Source organism: Aspergillus thermomutatus (assembly GCF_002237265.1).
Source record: "Aspergillus thermomutatus strain HMR AF 39 chromosome Unknown NODE_33, whole genome shotgun sequence".
NCBI lineage: Eukaryota > Fungi > Ascomycota > Eurotiomycetes > Eurotiales > Aspergillaceae > Aspergillus > Aspergillus thermomutatus.
In genome coordinates this window covers 61,195-80,753 of record NW_020798082.1, presented here as the reverse complement: position 1 = coordinate 80,753, position 19,559 = coordinate 61,195, and the positions used below count along the sequence as shown (strand labels likewise).

At 48.8% G+C, this 19,559-nt stretch overlaps 7 protein-coding genes across 7 annotated transcripts; 3 read left to right on the top strand and 4 right to left on the bottom strand.

The window, feature by feature from the left end:
* Nucleotides 1-381: 381 nt before the first annotated feature.
* CDV56_107169 (uncharacterized protein) lies at nucleotides 382-6,843 on the bottom strand (the record flags this gene model as incomplete). Its single annotated transcript, XM_026760788.1, has 5 exons — nucleotides 382-903; nucleotides 961-1,415; nucleotides 1,473-4,710; nucleotides 4,781-4,962; nucleotides 5,577-6,843. The coding sequence occupies 5 exons, from the start codon at nucleotides 6,841-6,843 to the stop codon at nucleotides 382-384; spliced, it is 5,664 nt and encodes a 1,887-aa protein (XP_026616871.1).
* A 1,433-nt stretch (nucleotides 6,844-8,276) lies between these two features.
* On the bottom strand, nucleotides 8,277-10,885 carry CDV56_106985 (uncharacterized protein; the record flags this gene model as incomplete). The annotated part of the gene is made up of 8 exons (XM_026760604.1): nucleotides 8,277-8,334; nucleotides 8,390-8,723; nucleotides 8,849-9,396; nucleotides 9,807-10,043; nucleotides 10,114-10,188; nucleotides 10,277-10,593; nucleotides 10,644-10,706; nucleotides 10,781-10,885. 8 exons carry the CDS (start codon nucleotides 10,883-10,885, stop codon nucleotides 8,277-8,279), a joined length of 1,737 nt encoding a protein of 578 aa, XP_026616870.1.
* Nucleotides 10,886-11,720: 835 nt separating this feature from the next.
* CDV56_106893 (putative DnaJ chaperone (Caj1)) lies at nucleotides 11,721-12,560 on the bottom strand (the record flags this gene model as incomplete). Its single annotated transcript, XM_026760512.1, has 3 exons — nucleotides 11,721-12,300; nucleotides 12,356-12,416; nucleotides 12,554-12,560. The coding sequence occupies 3 exons, from the start codon at nucleotides 12,558-12,560 to the stop codon at nucleotides 11,721-11,723; spliced, it is 648 nt and encodes a 215-aa protein (XP_026616869.1).
* A 767-nt stretch (nucleotides 12,561-13,327) lies between these two features.
* Nucleotides 13,328-13,792, top strand: CDV56_106825 (uncharacterized protein; the record flags this gene model as incomplete). Its single annotated transcript, XM_026760444.1, has 1 exon — nucleotides 13,328-13,792. The coding sequence occupies one exon, from the start codon at nucleotides 13,328-13,330 to the stop codon at nucleotides 13,790-13,792; it is 465 nt and encodes a 154-aa protein (XP_026616868.1).
* Nucleotides 13,793-14,541: 749 nt separating this feature from the next.
* On the bottom strand, nucleotides 14,542-15,884 carry CDV56_106709 (putative endoplasmic reticulum DnaJ domain protein Erj5; the record flags this gene model as incomplete). The annotated part of the gene is made up of 3 exons (XM_026760328.1): nucleotides 14,542-15,599; nucleotides 15,662-15,727; nucleotides 15,812-15,884. 3 exons carry the CDS (start codon nucleotides 15,882-15,884, stop codon nucleotides 14,542-14,544), a joined length of 1,197 nt encoding a protein of 398 aa, XP_026616867.1.
* A 1,368-nt stretch (nucleotides 15,885-17,252) lies between these two features.
* On the top strand, nucleotides 17,253-17,777 carry CDV56_106605 (putative COPII vesicles protein Yip3; the record flags this gene model as incomplete). The annotated part of the gene is made up of 1 exon (XM_026760224.1): nucleotides 17,253-17,777. The coding sequence occupies one exon, from the start codon at nucleotides 17,253-17,255 to the stop codon at nucleotides 17,775-17,777; it is 525 nt and encodes a 174-aa protein (XP_026616866.1).
* A 95-nt stretch (nucleotides 17,778-17,872) lies between these two features.
* Nucleotides 17,873-18,976, top strand: CDV56_106534 (uncharacterized protein; the record flags this gene model as incomplete). The annotated part of the gene is made up of 1 exon (XM_026760153.1): nucleotides 17,873-18,976. The coding sequence occupies one exon, from the start codon at nucleotides 17,873-17,875 to the stop codon at nucleotides 18,974-18,976; it is 1,104 nt and encodes a 367-aa protein (XP_026616865.1).
* Nucleotides 18,977-19,559: the final 583 nt, after the last annotated feature.

The window sequence follows — 19,559 nt, the reverse complement described above, 5'->3', positions numbered from 1 at the left end:
GATTAGAATTCAGCTCGCCTTCCGTAGGCAGATACACCCTCACGTCACTGCGGTCAAGAAGCTATCCCGATCAGGGGATGCATCGTGATTAGTCATCACATTTGAAGATGAGTCGATCAGAAATATCAACATAAGAATTCTTACAGATGGAAGACGAGGGAAGTCAGTAGAAGAAGAGAAGATTTAGAGAGCAGTGGAACGTCTGCGCACGTTGAGTTGCAAGGAACACATCGAGCAGACTTTCACGGGACTGAGAACAAAGACGGACGATTAATTCAAAAACTATATACTGCTGGTATGGCCCGGAGAAGAAAATGCACTATATTTACATCCAACATCACATCATCTAAGGCAATTCATCAGTCATTATATATCGTAGGATCATGAAGAAGCAGCAGCCCTTCTTTTCTCTGCTGCGTCACCTCGCAAAAACCTTGCCACCTCCCCGTCCGCCCTCAAATCCATCTTCTGGGTGGCATTGCCGAAAAGGCATTGCCATAAATCGTCCTTCTTCACGAGCTCTCCGCCGGCTGCTCCCTTTGTCATCAACTTTGCCAGCGTCGCATCTTGTACTTCCAAGGAATTTGCCGAATCAATGGCTGTTTCAGTCAGATTTTCGAATACGGCTCCTGGGTCGTCCAGTGCCTCTTTCACCTTCTCCTTCTGGACAATATGAGCTAGGCGGCGAGAGACTGATAACTCGTAGATTGATTGTTCCACCGTATCGGACACGAGATACATCCAGACGGTAGTAGGCCGATGCTGACCGATTCGATGCACACGGGCGATGGCCTGAAGCTCAATCGCAGTATTGACAAGTGGTTCGCAGAGAAAAACATGAGTAGCGTTGACCAGGTTAAGACCGGACGACTGCGCTTTAGCATGTAGAAAGAAGCATTCGACCTGCAGAGCAATGATTAGTAAAGACACAGCAACATGCGAGCTCTGAAAAATCCATACCGCTGGGTCGCTCTTGAATCTCTCTATACCATCTGTATTGTCGATGCTACTGTACCCAATCTTAAATCGCGCAAAAGCGGTACCCAACACCTCAAGGAAGGTCTTATATTGAGAGAATATAATCGATTTCGCACCAGGGTCATGCTCGCGTAGCCAAAGAATATGACGGGCCAGAGTGTCGATCTTGGTGCCAAACGAGGCGTCAAGGTCAATGTTCTTAATCTCTTTGAGCGTCCCCGAACTGATGTCAGCGTAAATGAAGCTGTTCGATGATCGACCTGATTCTATTTTGGGTGTTTTCTCCTCCTGCACCACAAACTCTTCGGGTTTGTAGGTGATCTGATGAAAATCATTGAACTTGAGTCTTTTTTTGCAGGTAGGACAGGTGCGATGTTGGTTCCACCATAGGCGCAGACAATCCTTGCAATATTTATGGCCACAAACGGTCAAGACCCCTATAGATGTAAGCGATACGAAGTCTTAGCCTAGGAAGATAGAGCACAAGTACTCACCAATTTCGAAGCTGGATTGACATATAACACATATTCTCGATGCAGTATCGACTCCTGAGTCGTCTCTCAGATGTAGAAGATAACGATGTTTCGCTCTCAGGGTGGATATCTTCGCATCTATATCGTTCTCTTGCTTGAGCTTTGCTGCAAATAGATTTTCATCCAACGGTTTACCGACGCTCTCCTCGTCGTAAGGAGCAACGGTATCGGATATTTGTTGCAGCTGACGGTAGTACTCAAGGCGGTTGTTCATAGTGTCCCGGAACATCTCCACTTCTCTCTCCAGATTCGATGACACTTTGTTCTGATCAGCAGCCATCTTGGCAGCATGTTGCAGGACTGAGTTGACAAGTTCCAACTCGGCAAGAGCGCGAGAGCTTCCCCCACTTCCTTGCCATTCAAGGGAGGTCGCAAGACTGCGAAGCTCGCTGATGATGCCACGAAGAGAACCAAGCGCAGGCGGGGGTTTCAGGGCACTGCGGGTGTTCATCACCGAAAGAAAGAGCCCCGGAGACGGCCCCTCGCCTTGCTGAGCTTGAATAATTCCACTTTTCACCTCGTGAGCGATGAGGACGTTCTGCTGACCGGTGAGAGCATCGTGGCGGTCTGCAAACGTGGCGCGCAGAGCTTCCATATAAACATACATCTCGTCTTGATGCTTTGTTGACCTTTCGTACTCGTTTCCTTCAAGCTCTGATTCATCCTCCTGGTCAATGAGCGACTGTGAAAGTAACTTGACCATGATATCTCGCCATTCATTGTACTGGGCAGCGTGTTTGTTCAGCACTTCACAAAACTCCTCGTATCTGTCGAATATGCGGCGGGACTCCAGTCCTTTAATATAAAGCTGTGGCTTCATCTTAGGAATAACCACAAACTGCTTCCTTTCTGATTTCTCTTTGATCACTCTCATATATCGAGCAACTTTACGAGAAACATCAGTCAGCATCTCATTCCGAATCAATTTGGCCTCTTCATAGGCTTCGGTTTCACGTTTCTCGAGGCGTTTGAATTCCTCCGATTCCAGTTCAGTGAGCTTCGGATCTGTCCTGATCTGGTAAAACGCATTCCCAATAAAGAATATCGAAATGTGCTGGATCTCAAGGGCAGCACGCAGCCTTTGACGGTACGCACCAACGCGAGTGTTCTTGTCCGCCTCGTCAACTTCGTTATCGCTCGCTGGATCATCTGTCGCTGCGCCTTGGCTCGCGCCGTTAGACATGGCTTGACTCTTAGCACGCTCCAACTCCAGCCGGGAGCGGTATTCCTTGACCAGTGCACTGGACCGTTCATACGACTTGGTCCAAAGATCAAGTGCTTGTTGACGAAGCAAGGCATTTTCCAGTAGCTGCCCCCGTCGGAGCTGAGACAGAACGAGAGCGCGCTCTTCTGCATGGACAAGAGCATCGTTTTGATCGATCATTATCTCAAGAACCTCGGCCACAGAGCGTAGCGGACCGCCACCGAAACCTAAGACACGGCGACTACTTCCAGCCGGATAGAGACATGCTTGACGGAGCCTCATTAGCCAACTCCGCATCTTCTCTACAACGGCTTGGTCCTCGGGATTCCAATCGTCTTTTAGTGGTGCACCGGACAGATCTAGGCCACAATCTTCGGCCATCTGCTCGAACAACTGTCCGTAATGTTGTTCTTCAACCGGTGTGAAAGGAATAGTGATCACAAATCTCTTTTGAGACGGCAGATCAAGCTCACTGCGAACATGGTCTTTGCTGTGCCGAAGAGCGACCCGACTGACAATGCCAGATAGCACAGACTGAAATGATCCACACAGCCTATTCCACACGAACCCACAAAACGGCTCATAGTGAAGAAAAAGCAAAAGACCAAGAAGGTCAGAGATATCTTTCCGAAGAGGTGTACCGGTCACAGCCCATGCATTCTGGCGAGGTATCAGACGTGCGACCTTTGCCGCATTGCTTACACCGCTCTCAATCATTTGAGCTTCATCAAGACAGACTCGCCACCATGAGATTCTGACAAGAGGTGTTTTTCGTGGCTGAAATCTTTTCTCGTGCCGCATATTACGTCTTGGAGCATCAACGGAGTAATGGATCTCCCGTGCAAGGACATCATAGGTGGTGAGAACGACATCTTGATCGGCAAGTAGTTCAACAAGTTCGCGGTCTGAAAGTTTCTGATGGCGACTTATACCTGTATAGTGAAGAACGTGTAAAGCCGGTGCATGCAACTGAATTTCCTGCATCCATTGCTGGAGAATAGCAGGGGGGGTGATGATTAACGTTGCACCGGATTGTCTCATTCCATCGATGTCAAGGTCCATAGCAGGATGCAGGAAACGACGATGGAGACAAATCAGACTAATCATTTCCACAGTCTTGCCCAGTCCCATCTCTTCAGCAAGTATACCGCCCTTGAGATAGTCCGCCGGTGCGTACCAATTGGAAAGATCGGACGTGACGGTCATGAACAAAAGGCTGACATAGTATGTTTTCCCCTCAGCGTCTGTAAGCTTCTCGAATGAAGCGGGCAGTTCACCAACCGATTTGTTCTCCAGAGGAATCACTTGTCCATTCTTCTGAAGTTCCACACCTTCCCTTTCGAGTAACCATCGTACTGCTCTCCTTTGGAATGGATAAAGTTGACAATGTATCAAGTCAGACTCGATCTCTGCAGATGACTCGGGTGTGTCTTGAGGAACATGGACATTATCGTAGAAGTCTCGAGGCGACCAGATAGCTCGTGATGCAAAGCCCACATTGCGCCACTTGTTATACAAGTTACACGCATGATCTGACACCTTCTCGGTATCACGCTGTAGCACATATTTCGCAAACGTTTCAAGCGCCCCAGCGTTTAGTAGCTTTTCATCGATGATATCCAGAGAATCTCTCCATAAAATGATTGTTTCGAGGCGAAATGACTTTCTATCCTTTAAACAATGGAGAGTACACTGATAACAAGCGGTCGGAACCTTCTTATGATATCGATCGGCGCAAACAAGGCGATGGGCGGATTCGAGATATTTTCCAAATTCTAGCAACTGAGGACTAGTCGAAGACTCTCCGTACACGGTCTCTCGCTCTGGCAATGTAGCTATCTCTAGCTCGAAACAGTCATAAAAGGTCGACTCTGGAGGCGAACCGGCCAGATGTCGGGAATTTCTGGCAGTCTGAAGAACGACAGGAAGCCGGCGTAATGGCCTGAAAGGATCATCAATGTGTCCCTCCAGAAGAGGATTTGCGCGAGCGAATTTCTGATAGAGATTGACCGAGTCAGTTGCGCTCTGAACGGTATGTGGTCCATGATTGTGATCATTTACGTACCAGGTTTAGATCAAAACGCGCCAAGGCAATATATCCATTGGGGACTCCATTCTCCGAGGCGCCGTTCACGTCTCGAAGACTCTGGGGTGCTGATGTCAGTTTGCGACGCTTGCTGGGAGGACCATCGCTCTCGAGTTGCCCGCTTTGCGCGAAAGCAGAGGCTAGACTATCAGGCACTCTACCTGCACGTTGTAAAGGGTTAGCAATCAACCTGCAGATCTCATTAGGAAAAAGGGTAGTTGATGCACCTGAATAGCACACTTCCTCCGTCACCACAGCCATCCTGCAATGGTTTCGTCTGTACAAAGCGCCACAATGCATCAAGTACAAAGTAGGAAGACGAAGGGCGATAAGGCAATCTTATCATAAAAATCACGTGATACAGATAACAAGTTTCCATGGTACTGGGAGATAGTGGCAAGATTCACTTTTTTGTTGTCCAAGTATGACTTTAAACTTAATTAAGGACTAGAGGTATATAGAAAAGTGTGCTTAATTCAGCTCCATCAGATCTTGGAAGTGGAATAGTGCATTTCAGTCTACCTGCCCTCCAGAAAGTAGCTTCACATTGAGTGTTAATTCTTCCTCCCAGGCCCTCTTCCGATGATGCTTCTCACGCTGTCTCTGCCTGATGATAACAGAACATTCTGAATTGCTTGAGGTGAAGCAGTCTTTGGTCGGACATCTGTATCAGAGACAACGCTTCCATTGATAGCGTAAACCGTTCTGTGATACGATTGTTCAGCACTACTGTCAAAAACATCAGTTGTATCTCCAGCGGATGTCGACCCGCCACCTGTGACTGAATGGTAGAATGCGCTGCCCCATTGTCTAGTGTGCAACCGCGACGGGCCCGAAGTCAGAGTATAGGTAGAGATACCAGTAACTCCTGTCGCCGCTATATCAAGACCTCTATTCATTTGTGCGTTTATGGTGAGCCCAGTGTCAGTGATACCATATGTTGTGTTGACAAATAAAGGATATTCGAAGGTCAGATCATCAGTAGATCCGTTGACTCCAATTTCTGCAGCTAATATTCTCCCAGATGTGAGTTGGCGATTCGCTTGGCTCAATCCTTGCTGGTTCAGCAGACCCAAATTAGAGTACTTCAAGGACTGATTCCAAGAGAATTGGGTCGAGGTGATACTGAGAGTCCTTTCAGCAACAACAGAGTACGAGAGTGTATCGTTAACGCCTGTCTCATCTTTGGTGAGAAGTCGCGTAATTGTAAACTGTGGTGTCGGCGCGGTTATTTGAGGCTCCTTCTCGGATTGATCAGTTCTTGAATACGATGCATTCCCCTCGAGGTACAAAAAGATGTTTCCTGTGGCTACCCAGTATGAGCCGACAGTATCAGAAAGTCTGGCAGTTCCGTTCGCTTGAATTTCCAAGCCGACAATCTTTATTTCAAAAGAATGTTCTCGCCCATCGGTCAGAAGAGGAAGAAATGGTGAGATGTCTATCTCGGGCTGTCGCAGGTCAAAAGCATCAATTCCAACTATTGGACGCCAGAAGCCGGGTGAGACGCCCCCTGTGAAGATAATTGGGAATGGCCAGATGACCCCAGCAAGCAGACCGTCGATATAGAGCTGAATTTCACGAAAAGGAGAATATCCGTAGAGTTCGCCCACCGTGTTGATGAATGATTCTGTGTCGGGCGAGAACACATTAGACCACCAGAACTCCTCTGTGGACTGTCCACATGCAGAAATCGACACAACGGCACGTGCAGTGTTGGAGGGAAATTTGTAGGCTATCTCCACATTGTCTGAAGGCACAATGAAGGCACTTGATGCATTAGACGCTGATTTGCCTGCTGATATCGGCAGAACCATGTCCGCTGTTCTGATGGTGCCCCGTTGAGAAAAGACGGCAGCAAGTGTGACATTGAAGCTCCCTGTGTAAACGTCGGATATCAAATTACCAAGATCAAATATTAGCTTTTGTCGTTCCTTCCACAGTGCATTGTACTGAGACATCTCCTTAATGTATGTCCAGACAATCCCATTCGTAGTTGGTTCAGCTGTCGATGTACGGAATACTTCTGCATCTCCAAGATACATGATCGCTAATCGGTCATATTGTCGACCTCTAGAGGTCACAGTGAGGTTGATCCGAACCGTGTCAAAGTCACATTTGGGTGGATTGTAATATCCTTGTTGGCAGAATCAATATCAGGGCCATCAATCCGCCAGAATATCCACTGACCTACAAAAGGTTCGCCATAGCTATAGGCAAACACATGATCCATAAGAAGTATCTCATCATTGCATGCAGAATTTGCGCCTCCAGAGACCGAAACAGGTTGGTACACTTGAAAGACCTCCAACACTCCTGTCGTATTGGAGATAGAAGCTGAAGCCTGATGAGTTGCAATACCAGATGAACACTCCAAAGGCAGGTATCCAAGCCATATGAAGGCGGCGCAAAGCACGAGTAACAGCGCCATGCACACGATCTTTATTTGGCAGGGACAGTTCTGGACGAAACCCTCTTGATTTCTATTCCAATTCAATGACACAGAATGCTTTAATTCTGAGCAAGTCTTCAATCTTGACTCTCTGTATATTATAATATCATCCAGCAAAAGTTCTTTTGCCTCGACCTTGGATCTTCTTCGGTATCGCTGATTGTTGACAAAATTCACTGCAAAGCAACAGCTGAGAAAGAGCGCCGAAACAAGCAGCATAATCACCTGTGACTGGGACACGGAGAATCCTAAAAGGAAGCCGCGACTAGATCCATATCCCTGCTCCATTTCGGATCGTGCCATGGCTGGATCTGTCAATGTGACGGAGCTATACAGGAGGCCCGTCGGGGGCTTGCAGAAGTGCTTGCGTCTCCTCTTTCCCCTCAGTAGCGTTATCGTTGCTCCAAAATGAGCGTTGCAGGGGATTAAATTATCATACCATGATATCGATAACTAGATAGTCAGAAGTAGATGAATATAACGCTAGCCTGCAAGGAGTGCGACGACGATCTGATGTACTATGCACTAGTTAACGTTAGATAATTGGAAGAATTGATAAGCTACCTATGTGGGATAGAAGTCATGTCACACACTAAGCAATCGACCTGCCTTTTTGAGAAAGGAAGTCCGACACAAGACCTCTCCTGGACAGCAGATTGACCTATTCTGGTCCGGACAGGAGCTACGTCTGATGACGAATATCGCCTTAGAAAAATGTCTATCTATAATCGAAATGACCTTACAATTTGTAAAACCACTCTCTTTGTCAATGTCAGTTCCGCGACTCGCTTTTGTTGAAGTATATCATCGAAACAACGCTTTAAAATTATGATACAAAGTGTCTTTTGAGGACCAGGTAGATGGCCATCATACTCCACAAAATCGAACGGACCTTCCTTCCTCTCAGTCTGTTCTGTCTGAGCAAAACGAGAAGGCGAGCGGGGTGTTATGTACAAGAATTTACAACTTGAAGGTAAGATTGGAGTATTGACGAAGTCGATACCGAAGGACTCAAGCGCTGATGAGTCACATGAAAAGACGCCAGGCACCGAGAATGAGAGCGGCTGTACCGGTGCAAACACCCCTGGAAAACAATATATGTTAGCAAGTCCTGAGAGAAGGTAGCAAAGGTGCCATACATAAGCCATTGTAAGGTCGAGAACTTCACAGCTTCAACGCGCTCTCGCAACCCTGCAACTTCCTGCTCGATTCGTGTTTCAGTCTCCTTGATGCGCATTTCCTGGCCGTTCGCTTCTTCTCGGATACGCCCTTTTTCAAGGTTCAGATCAAGGCGAACAGAGGCCTGGGTTCGTCCAATCTCGTCTCGTAGACGCGAGTTGAGTTTCGCAAGATCCGCGGCAATCTTTTCGTGGGATGATCGAGTCAACTGTGCTTCGGTCGAATCTGCGTTTAGTAGCTCGGAACGCAGTTTAGCAAAATCGACTTTCTGTGTGTATGCGGAGCGTTCAGTATCTATAAACGTGTCATCAGCGCCTGAGAGTAGAGGAGCAACATAGAGGACACGATGGCTGCCAAAGGTCCAAATAGACTTGATCCTAGAGCATGGCCAACTTGGGGCACATAAGAAATTGACTAACCTTCCCGAAGAACCATCGTCCGCGTCAAGTGCTGTATTGACTCTTGGATAACATCGTTCAGGACCCTCATCATCGCGACGGCTTGCTCTTCACTGAATCCTTCATCCTTAAGTCGTTGGACGAATCTCAATGTATCGAAGTGATGCTCCCGCTGCCGAGGAGCCGAGCTATGAAAGGCGCGCCGCGCCGGCTTGAAAACGGCTACGTATACACCATTAAATCTGATAGGATTGTTGAGGTCCTCGAGGGCTGGACGATTTTTCGAGGCGCTCGGTGATGTAGGCGGGCATCTTTTAACCAGTGTTGCCGGGCTAAGATCTCGAGATGCCACGGAAAAAAAGCGGGCTTGATGCGGATAAAGGGACAGATAACGTAGCTGCTGACCTACAGGACTCAAGTTTTGTATGCGCTGCTGGGGTTGAGGTCGCAAAGTCGAGAGAGCGTTGCTTTGCGGTGGAGCGACCGTAATCCGGGCAGAGGAGCCGTTCCAGGTCAGACGAGGGAGGAGTGAGCGCGGGACTTCTGTGACAGACTTCTGCGGTGCCATCCTCAGTGTATATCAGCAAAATGACGACTCATCAGCGAGACATGCAGCAGCAGAAGCACGAATCAGCAACTTCTATCTTTTATCAATAAGTGACTGTTGGTCGCCTCCTATGGAGTAATCACACTCGACCGGGATGCGGGCATTGCCGATGACTAACACATAAGGTAGTATAATTATCGCAGCACTAATGCCTTTTGGGATAATGCATGTGATTTCCAGCTTCTCGTTGGAGAAGTATGAATGTGTATAAGGCATGATTGAATTACATTTGCACGAGTTTGTCTATGCATCATTACTATACTTCTTCAGTTATGTCACAAACAGGGGGAAGGATATCGCTATATATATCATTCGAATTCGCCCCAAAGCAGTCACGAAAGATGGAACAATAGCGCTCTTCATAGCTGGAACAATTCCTTAAGCTGCTTCATGGTATCCTCAGGACCATGTACGGAATGACCTATCGTCCGCGGGTCTGAGTAGATCTCGTAGTCATTACCTCCAGGGAAGCACTTATCTCCGAAGAAGTGGATTGTCGTGTACTCAACACCAGTAATTTCTTTCTCAGCTTCAACGTGCCGCAGGCAATAGGTCTTATCCCAACCGGTGGGGAAGACGTCAAAAGAAATCTGGCCACCGATGGAGTAGCTGCAGACTGATTGTTAGAGTATAATTCTGGAGGTTGGTATTTTGAGTATTGCCATTATGATTCACTTACGTGAGGCCATAATCAGGAAACTCCTTCTTCAGCGCATTGACCATATCTGTTCTGATGTGGTGTTCTTTGTCATATCTGCCATAATTATTGTTAGCCGACTAGTACTCACAGATACCATCGCTGTCTTCTCAATGCATGGTTGAGCACAAATTTGTATACATACGCTTCGAACTCATTTCTCTCTTCGACACTTGCGTTTCTGCCAATAGGACTGACATTGATCATTCCGTTACGGAACTCAATGAAGGTACCACGCTTCTTGGGCAACTGCAAGTCCGCAAAGTATTTGAGGATAAAGTTCACCAACTTCTGATATTTCTCCTCGCCGATCCACTCGATGAAGCTGGTGCTGGCAAGAGGCTTGCCCAGACGGAAAGCCATCAGACCATTCTCCGGGAAGCAGAAATCGAAAAGGGAGGTCACGTCCGTAGCGGCCGTTCCAAGTTGTTCTTGTTGCTTAGCATAATTGGAACCGCCGACCTGCAGAGGGTGAGATTGCACGTCGAGATCCAGTGAATGGGCTAACTGACGTATCCAATGGCACACTTGTGTCGCAATTGCGAAAGAAGCGTGAGCATCTCGGGGGTAACGCTCTGGTAGGCACAGAATCGTTGACCATCAGCTCAGGGACTCGGCATTGAGAGTTTTCATTGGGAAATCAACGTACCCGTCTCGCAGGTGTCAGTGTCTCGTCAACATCGAACAGACAGATTGTGTTTTTAATAGGGCGGTCCTGGAGAGCCGGGTAAACACTCGCAGCTTCGGTAGCCATGATGATCTATGTTTCTCCAAATAATATTGTCGAATCCAATCAATTAGATCGATTGTACAATGTCAGTGTGAAAGAGAGCTAGGAATCAAAACACAGCCAAAAATCCGCAGGAGATGAACAGACTGCGGGACAAAGAACTATTAAATATCAATACTAAAGCTCAGGAACGTGGCCTATCCGCATGCGGTGAGAAGAGGGGCTAGCGGGGTCTAGACAGGAGTAGCGCTTGTTGAGTCAGGCACCAAGGCAAACAGGCTCGAAGCGGTCAGAGTCAACCTCGCAGTCACAGAGGCTCAGAGTCAGGGGCCAGGGCAGTCAGGGGCCCAGCACTCCTTCGCTGTACGGAGTAGAAATAAGACATATGTGGGTCTGGAGCTTCTTATCGATAACCAGATTAGTACGGAAAGTGAGAATACTTCATCCCATCACCTTCATCACCGAGGAATATTCCATATGGCTTGTATTGATCGGTCAATTGCAGAAGATAAATAACTAGATGGCATGTCAATGAATATGTACCAACTTCGAAACCCCAAAATTGAGTAAAATGAAAGTACATGGAGCGGGGCCCATCGCCCAATGCCTGGCTTTTCTGTGGCGGTCCTCGTGACTGAGCGTGAAAATAGATAGTGCGATAGACTAGGAGTGTTTTCTGATAGATTTATGTACCTATATGGATCATGTCAAGGAATTAATGGTTATATACGATTAGTGTTAAGCATTGCGTGCGTCAAACCCATTCCTAAATCCTCCAATTGCTCCAGAAATGAAAGCCACACAGACACCTCAACGGATTGATGACACCATACGAAACTATCTAGCATGGCATAATAGCCTAGCGTCCCATAGTAGACTGAAAAACCTTGGCTGCCAATTCGCTTAGTAGTCGGGCTCTTTCAGTCTGCGGAAGTTCGAGGAAAACCTCGTAGACACTCTTGCCTTTTGCGTCTCGGACAGCACCAAGGCGATTCCCTGCAACGGCACCGGCCAAAGCACCGGGAGCATTGGCCACAATGAACCCTAAAGCACCACCGCTGATACCACCCACAACAGACCAAAAGCGTGATGTAGGCCTGGTACGTCGTTGGCCATCGGCATCGGTATCTTCGGCAAGTCCTTCCTCCCGTAACATCTCCTCGAAGACAGACCCAAATTGCTCGGAGGCTCGTTGCTCGCTATCTGTGGTGGTGCCAAATCCAAAGGCAGACCATGGGAAGCCGCCAGCGCCACCCCGAGGCACTTCCTCCGCTGGCTCTTCGTATGCTTCTGCTGCTCTTAGGGCGTCATATTCTCGCCGACGTGTCTGGTCAGAAAGAGTATAATAAGCATCATTGATCTCTTGGAATCTCCGAGTACGGGCAGGTCGCTCTGGTGAGCCAGCAGGTACTCGATCAGGATGGGACTTCAAGGATTCTCTGCGGATGATTCACTGTTATTGAATGCCTCGATGATCCGAGCCCATTTGCGCACCTTTTGTAGGCAGTTCGGATTTGTTGTTGAGTGGCGTCGGGGGGAACACCCAGTATTTTGTCTGTATCCTTATGAGCTCAGCTCCAATAGATTTAATCACTCAAAAGAAGGACAGTAATACAGTAATCGGGCCGCCCTGATGCTTGTTTGTCAGTCTTTGATTCTCTCAAGGTAAGACTAGGATTGATAAGGTCTTACTAGGCATATTGACAGTGAAGCGTTCTGAGAGAAGATATCAAGTCGCGCAAAACAAAACGGTGGTGAGAAAGTTTCTATTCCTGTTTCAAAATGAATTAATTGTGAGGTCAAACTTGAAGTATTTCTAAAGGCATAGAACAAGAGGGAACAGAGATTCAAGACTTTCATGTGCTGGCTCCTTCAAGCCGATGACGTCGTAGTTGATGCCTTGGAAATAAGGACACAATATTCATCTGAGCGCAAACACCCCCTGAGGAACAACCACCAATGAGAATCTCCCGCTCACGACCAGCCACCGTCGACTTTCTACTAACGCATGTCAGTTTAGCTGGTGCAAGCAGCTCCTTTTGGCTTCTTCTGGTGCTCACAAATGGAATCACTTTGCCAATTCCCCCGTCCTGTCTCCAGCCTCTGCTTGCTGTGGTCTCTCAATTGCTTGAAATACTAGGCCACTGATCATTGTTTACGGCGACTTCGCCCGTACTTCTGATCTATACAGAAATCTCGCGGGGACATCTCTCAAATTCAGTGGTGGAGACATCTTCTGTGCTGGGCCTAGAACTGGAATTTCGTGCATTTGGATCGATTGACTGCGTATCCACTTTCGACTCATCTGGATTGCGCACAGAAAGACGCCTGAGGGGCAGATATTGCATGCTCAATTTGGGGCCATAATTCAGCGGCTATCTCTGCCTTGTTTCCAGACCACTCTTGCTTCAAGGTTGATTCATTACTCTGAGAAAATTCAGGACGTCCCAACACCGATTGACAAAAATGGGCTGGTTTGATGGAAGATCGTCCTCGTCATCTCACCATGTTCGTCGACGCTCCCCGTCCCGTCGATCTGTCTATTCGACTTCGCACTCTCGCCATTCGGCGCCATCGATTTTCAGCCTAGGTGGCTACAGTCGTGCTGGTCGTTCAAGCCCATCGGTGCTGTCCTCATCATCTTCGAGACGCGCACGGCCTCGAGCTGGTTTTATCCAGCGAGTGATCCACTATATCAAGCGCCTCTTCCGCGACATCTACAGCTATGCGCGCCGTCACCCTGCAAAGGTGTTGTTCATGGTCATCGTCCCTCTACTCACGAGTGGCGTGCTGCAGAAACTACTGGCTATGATCGGTATCCGCCTACCGCATAGTCTGAGTGGTCACTCCTCCAGTGCTGGAAGGGTCGGCGAGAGTGGCATGAAGGACAACCTTAATGGACTTATGAACATCGCTAAAATGTTCCTGTAGTACTGAGGGGGCCCAGCAGACTTCACGGGAGCTCTGCTGCAATTGACGACAAGCTTTGACGCGGCGACCATCCATGACGAATGGCGATACGAAGAATGTCTACGAACAATCATGACTATACCAATGACGATGATTACATGTACTCGATCTACATATTTGATGTCTTGTTTCTTTCCGACAACCGTTGATGATTTATACCAACTACTATTGGGAGGCTGCCTGCAATGTCATACATTTAAAGCTTACACGTGCGTCCTGGTAATCAATGACTTTCTCCTTTAAGGTCTCTATAGCCTAAGGTTGCGTTAAGGCCGCCTATCAGTAGTGTTCTCAATCGTAGAAACAGCGACCTACATTCCAAGGGATACTAGCGGACATCTGAAAGGAATGGACTTGACCCTTCGTTTGCCGTTGCATCTCTCTAGCCACTCCTTTCAGGTTGAAATCTAGAGATGGGACTGGACCTGTTCGTGAACAGATTAGTGAAGAGCGAACTGCGTTTAATAGATATGGCTGCGGCCCAAGGGCATACTAGTGGACATTGAGCGTAGTTGCAGCAGCAGTCAAAGTCAACTTCTTGCGAAGATGAAGGCATTGCGTGGCATAAGTTTTGTTGTAGTAGCTTTTCTACCTCTAAAATTGATATACATGTATACAATGCTTTCTCGACGAGATAACGTCTCGAGAAGAGTAGTATAAGTCAAGGCTCGAGCTTGACAATTGGGCGCCCATCCTGGGGTCAGGCTGGCTCAGGGCCTTTGTGACCGTTTGCCTCTCCGTCTAGACGCACCGCTATTGGACCTGAGGGCAGAACTGTTGCTATCCTGGACCTCTTGCTCCGTGGCCTCTGCTGATTCTTCTTCAGCGTCGAGTTCGTGCTCTCCCGTGGTAGGAGTTCCAGTCAGTTTGCCCACGGTCTGCTGGTATAACCAAACCGGGATGCGGAACACCATTGTGTCGCGGATAGTCGGTCGCTGGATTTCATCAATGTCGAGCAGGTATTCCTGGCGTTCCCCGTCTTCGGTCTCCTCTTCGAGGAAGACATTTCCAATGGAGTCGACGATCAACACCTTACCATTTTCAGCAACGACCCGTTTCCTCTCGCCAGTCGGCTCGACAGACTCAGTGGTGGGTGTTGCAGTGCCGGAGCCGCGAGGGGTTGCCTTCGAACCTTTTTTGCCTTCCTTGCGATTCTCGCGCTCCATCATGCGCTTCTGGCGCCTATTCATAGGAATTGCAGTCGCTTCGCCTTGCTCAGGAGGCGGAGCAGGGGCGGCAACATTGGCGGCGTCAACGCCGGGAATGCCACGGACGCCCAATTCGTCACCCCAGGCGGCCCTTCTCGCTTGGCGAATGTACCGGTCGACGAATTCCCGCTGCCGCTTCCAATTGAGAACGAGGGCGGCGTAATGAGCACCACCACCGAAAGCGAGAAAAAGCCCAACAAGCACACTTCCTAGACCCGGACGGAATCGAGAGTAATAGTAGCCGGTGCCCTTCCACGTGGGGAAGCCGTTCTTCAAAAAGTGGTCGTAACGCTCACGACTGGGCCCACGGAGGATGTTGGCGACGGTGTTCAAGCGAGCGGCCCGTTCGTGGGCCTCCTTGACAGCGGCGGCAATTTCGCGCTGGGAGGGACCCTTGTTGACATGGACGCCCTGCTTGGTGGTTTTGGCTCTGCCCTTGTCCTTGGAACGGTTGGCGATGAAGGATCGCTTGACCTTGTCGGGATGGAGAAGTCTGGATTTCTTGCGGTAGGCCTTGTTCAATTCCTCCTGATTGGCATTGGGACGGACACCGAGGAAGTCTATCAGGAAAGGAGAAAAATGAGATATGAATGCGCAGGTGAAAGACAGGAGAAGGACGTACCGTAAAAAGTCACATTACCACCTTCAGTAGCTGCGACCTCATCGTTGAGACGGAAGATTTCATAATCTTAACGATATTAGCATTGATGCGACAATCTTCTTTGTTCGCAAGGAAATCAAGGGCGATACAAAAAAAAAAAAAGGGACAAACCTTCTTTAGTCCAAGCAGCAGCAAGAACAAGCAGAACAGCGAACACAAACAAGCGGAGAGCTAGAGGCTTCATTATGGACACAGAGGGGAAGCGGTCAATGCCGCAATGGCCCGAACAAAGAATCAAATAGAAGTCTAGGTAGTCTCTAAATCCTGGATAAAAGTTGAGAAATGGAGTGAGCACTACGGAGTGCACATAATTTAGAGTTACCGCTTTTGGTAAACTATGATCTGTCCACAGTCCATGATACAATTGTAAGGCGGTCAGCAGCAGGCTGTAATACACCACCTAAGGTACATTTTCCATAGGAAGCTACGTTACTCCGTACCGAGCCCAGCTGCCTTCAAGCGCACCTAGTTACTAATGGAAGGCATCAAATCAAGTACTTTACTGTCACAAAATGGCTGAGGGATACGTGTGATCCACTCTGCAGAGGAAAAAACGTGGACCAATAATGGAGATGGTATTGAAGCCTTAGGCATGGCGAGAAATGGATCCGATACGGAGATGAGGGGTTCCAATGGCAATCCTGATTCTAGATGTGATGAATCTGATGGGTACGATTCATCAAGACGGAATGTTGGAGGTTGAAGGGTGTGGATTTAAATGCAAGCATTTCCCTGTCGTAGTCTCTTAGACTCTCTTCTTTTCTGTCCTTGCCTAGGTAACTCTAAGTGAGGTACTAAGGTACTGTCCACAGATGTACCTGGCGTCCTGAGGCATCCATTTCGGTTGGCAGAACCGACAAGGGATACATTTGGACTCTTGGAGAGGAAAGGGTATTGACCATGGAGGATGCTTAATCCGAACGAGAGTTCGGATCTTGTTATGTCGTTCTCTGCCATTTCCCTTTTATCCTTTCATTCTACAATTTCTCGTTCGTGGTTCTGCTCTCGAGTCTTGACCGGAATCGACCAGTGGTTTGAGATTGTGGACTCTTCCGCTTCCAGGCACCAACTACCTTAATACTTCCATTCTATTATTAGGGTCTTGGGGAGTGGAAAGTGCAGTCAAAAGTAACCTCACAACGTGACGACTGCCATTATCATCAAAGGCTAGGCACTACGAGTGAAAGATTAAGAGTCTTGCTTCCCTGGGTATCTTCAATCTTCAGGAGTCCTAAGGAGTCTTGGACGGTTGTGGCTGAAAGTGCTAGCTCTGAGCCTTGTGCCTGTTGCAACGCCGGAACCAAAAATACGAACCAAACGGGGCTAGGCTGGACGTCCTTATTATTTTTCTCTCTTTAGGCTTCCTCATATCTTCCGGCCAGATAAACCTGTCAACTCTCCCTAAACCATCTACCCCTTTTGCTTGTTCTCTGCTCATTGACTCGATTCTCGTCTTTTTCTTGCCTCCTGATACTCTTTGCTTTCTCCTTGACCGTCCATTACTGCTGCATAATTTATTTCCGTTCACAAATCCTCTATCAACCATTTCACAATGAGTCCGATTCAGTTCCCCATTGACGCGATTACCTCGCGATTCGGGGATCGCTTCAATAGCGTCCGCGCTCAATCTCTTACCTCGCGTTTCGCCAACCTCCGGCCCATCTCAGAGTTCCTGGACGTCAAGCGCGTCTCGAAGCCTGCTAATTTCGGCGAAGTTCAAAGCCGTGTGAACTACAACCTGTCCTATTTCTCGAGCAACTATGCCGCCGTCTTTGTCATGCTCAGCATATACAGCTTGTTGACCAATTTGAGGTTGCTCTTTGTCATCGTCTTGGTTACCGGCGGTCTGTATGGAATTGGCAAGCTCCAGGGCCGTGATCTTGATTTGGGCTTTGCCCGATTCAACACCTCTCAGCTATACACCGGTCTGCTGATTGTTGCCGTTCCTATGGGTCTTTTGGCTTCCCCCTTAACCACGGTGCTCTGGCTGATCGGAGCCACTGGCGTGACTGTCTTCGGTCACGCCGCATTTATGGATAAACCAATCGAGAATGCTTTTTCCGAGGAGGCGGTCTAGGTGGTCGGCCGCGAGCTCCTTACGGTATGCCCCGATGGGGAAGACCACCGGGGGCACGAGTGGGGAGATCAACCGGGAGACAGGCGGCTCAGTGGATGAATACTAATAATGTGCGGATTCAGGAGATTGACAGCGGGGGTGAGGAGGAGTATCTTCTGCGAAGTGGTCGCGCTTTGTATGCTGCTGAACAACGGAGGATTGGGTGGCCGAGGCGGAATGAGGATTACGACAGATTTGCTGGCGACGTGCACTCGGTCGACGGCATAGACTTTGACCTGTATGACGATTCGGACAGCACGGTGGCGTATGCGGTGCAATTAGCGATGAAAGACGATGAAGAGTGGTTGGTAGACAAGGCCCTGAAACGGATACGGCGCGCGCAGATGCTGGGCCAGAAGAATGTACGACTGTCACAACGGGAGTTGGACGCCCTTGAACGAAAACGAATGCAAACAGACCATATGAAGGACGTTGGACAGAGAAACAGTGTTCCCAAGGCAGCGTCTATCGACGGCAGGCCCTTGAGGCCGGTAGAGAGCTCCACAAACGGGAGACCGGGGAATCTAGAGACGATGCGGCGTGGATCGACCGCTCCAAATGGTAGCGTGCCTCGTACCTTTGTGACCGACAAGAAGGAGCTGTTTGAGTCGAGGGCGCGGGCTTCGGGCGCTTCGGCCAGTGACCATTCTTCTGTACTACCACGAACGCCCACCATACCTACCCTTCCACCTCGAATGTTGGGGCCGCCGACTTACTCATCCGTTCCACGCGATTATCGGTCAGAATCTCACCTCACCTTTCCCAGCCCTCTTCCACCGGCGGCCTTCCAGAACCCTCCATATGCACGCATCCTTCCTCACGAGCCACAGTGGGTACCTCCCTACGAGGCACCATACGCTTCCGCAAACGTCCGTGCCGGACCTCAAAGTTATCCGAGCCCTATGACATATCAAGCAGGCCCTGGTTCGGTTCTTGGCGATCGCCATCCGCTGAGTCGTCAGCATGCGCCCTCAAATGCGGCCAGGGGCGATTCGAGCAGCGAAAGTGACGAAGAAGACGGTGAATCCGACAATGACGGTGACCAAGTACACATTGTCGATGTGGTGCGACGAAAAGTGCCAACTGGTTTTCAGAGTCGGCCTGCTGCAGCCAGCGGGGTCGGCGCGAGAGCAGTTCCCCCAGGCCGCCGTCGTTCTTGAAAGCATACAAATATACCCCGCTCTGTGCCCCTTCATTTCCTTTTTCCTTATGATTCTGGTGGAGATGTCTTCGATGGATTGTGCCTTTCTGTGTCTCTTGTGTGTTTCGGTTGGGGCGGGCCCAGCTCAGTGTGGCATTTGGCAAACAAAAACGTAACGGAGTTCTGAATTAGAGCGGTGACTTGGTTAAAGGTTACATTACTTTCCAATTCTGATTGATTTTGAGACAATAGACTATGTGATGAAGCGAAACCGTGGAACGATAGTCCCCTGATGGGAGTAACAGTATCGTGTAACCGGGAGGAGATCCCGAGTCAGTTTGTGCACATGGCAGCTGTACAGGGAGGGTATGGAAGAGCCTGCAGCTGCAGGATAGATGGCTATCAGGATGATTGACAAGGATTTGCCAAGGGTAAACGATTCAGAGTTATGAGGATAGAGTGATTCGTGGCTGTGACTGCGGACCTGAAGGTGATACTTGCTGCCTACTGTGCACTCTTCGTATAGAATGAGTAGTCTACGGAGCACAGCCAAGACGTTCGACAAGATGCTGTAGTCGATGACACCAATGAGAATAGACGGC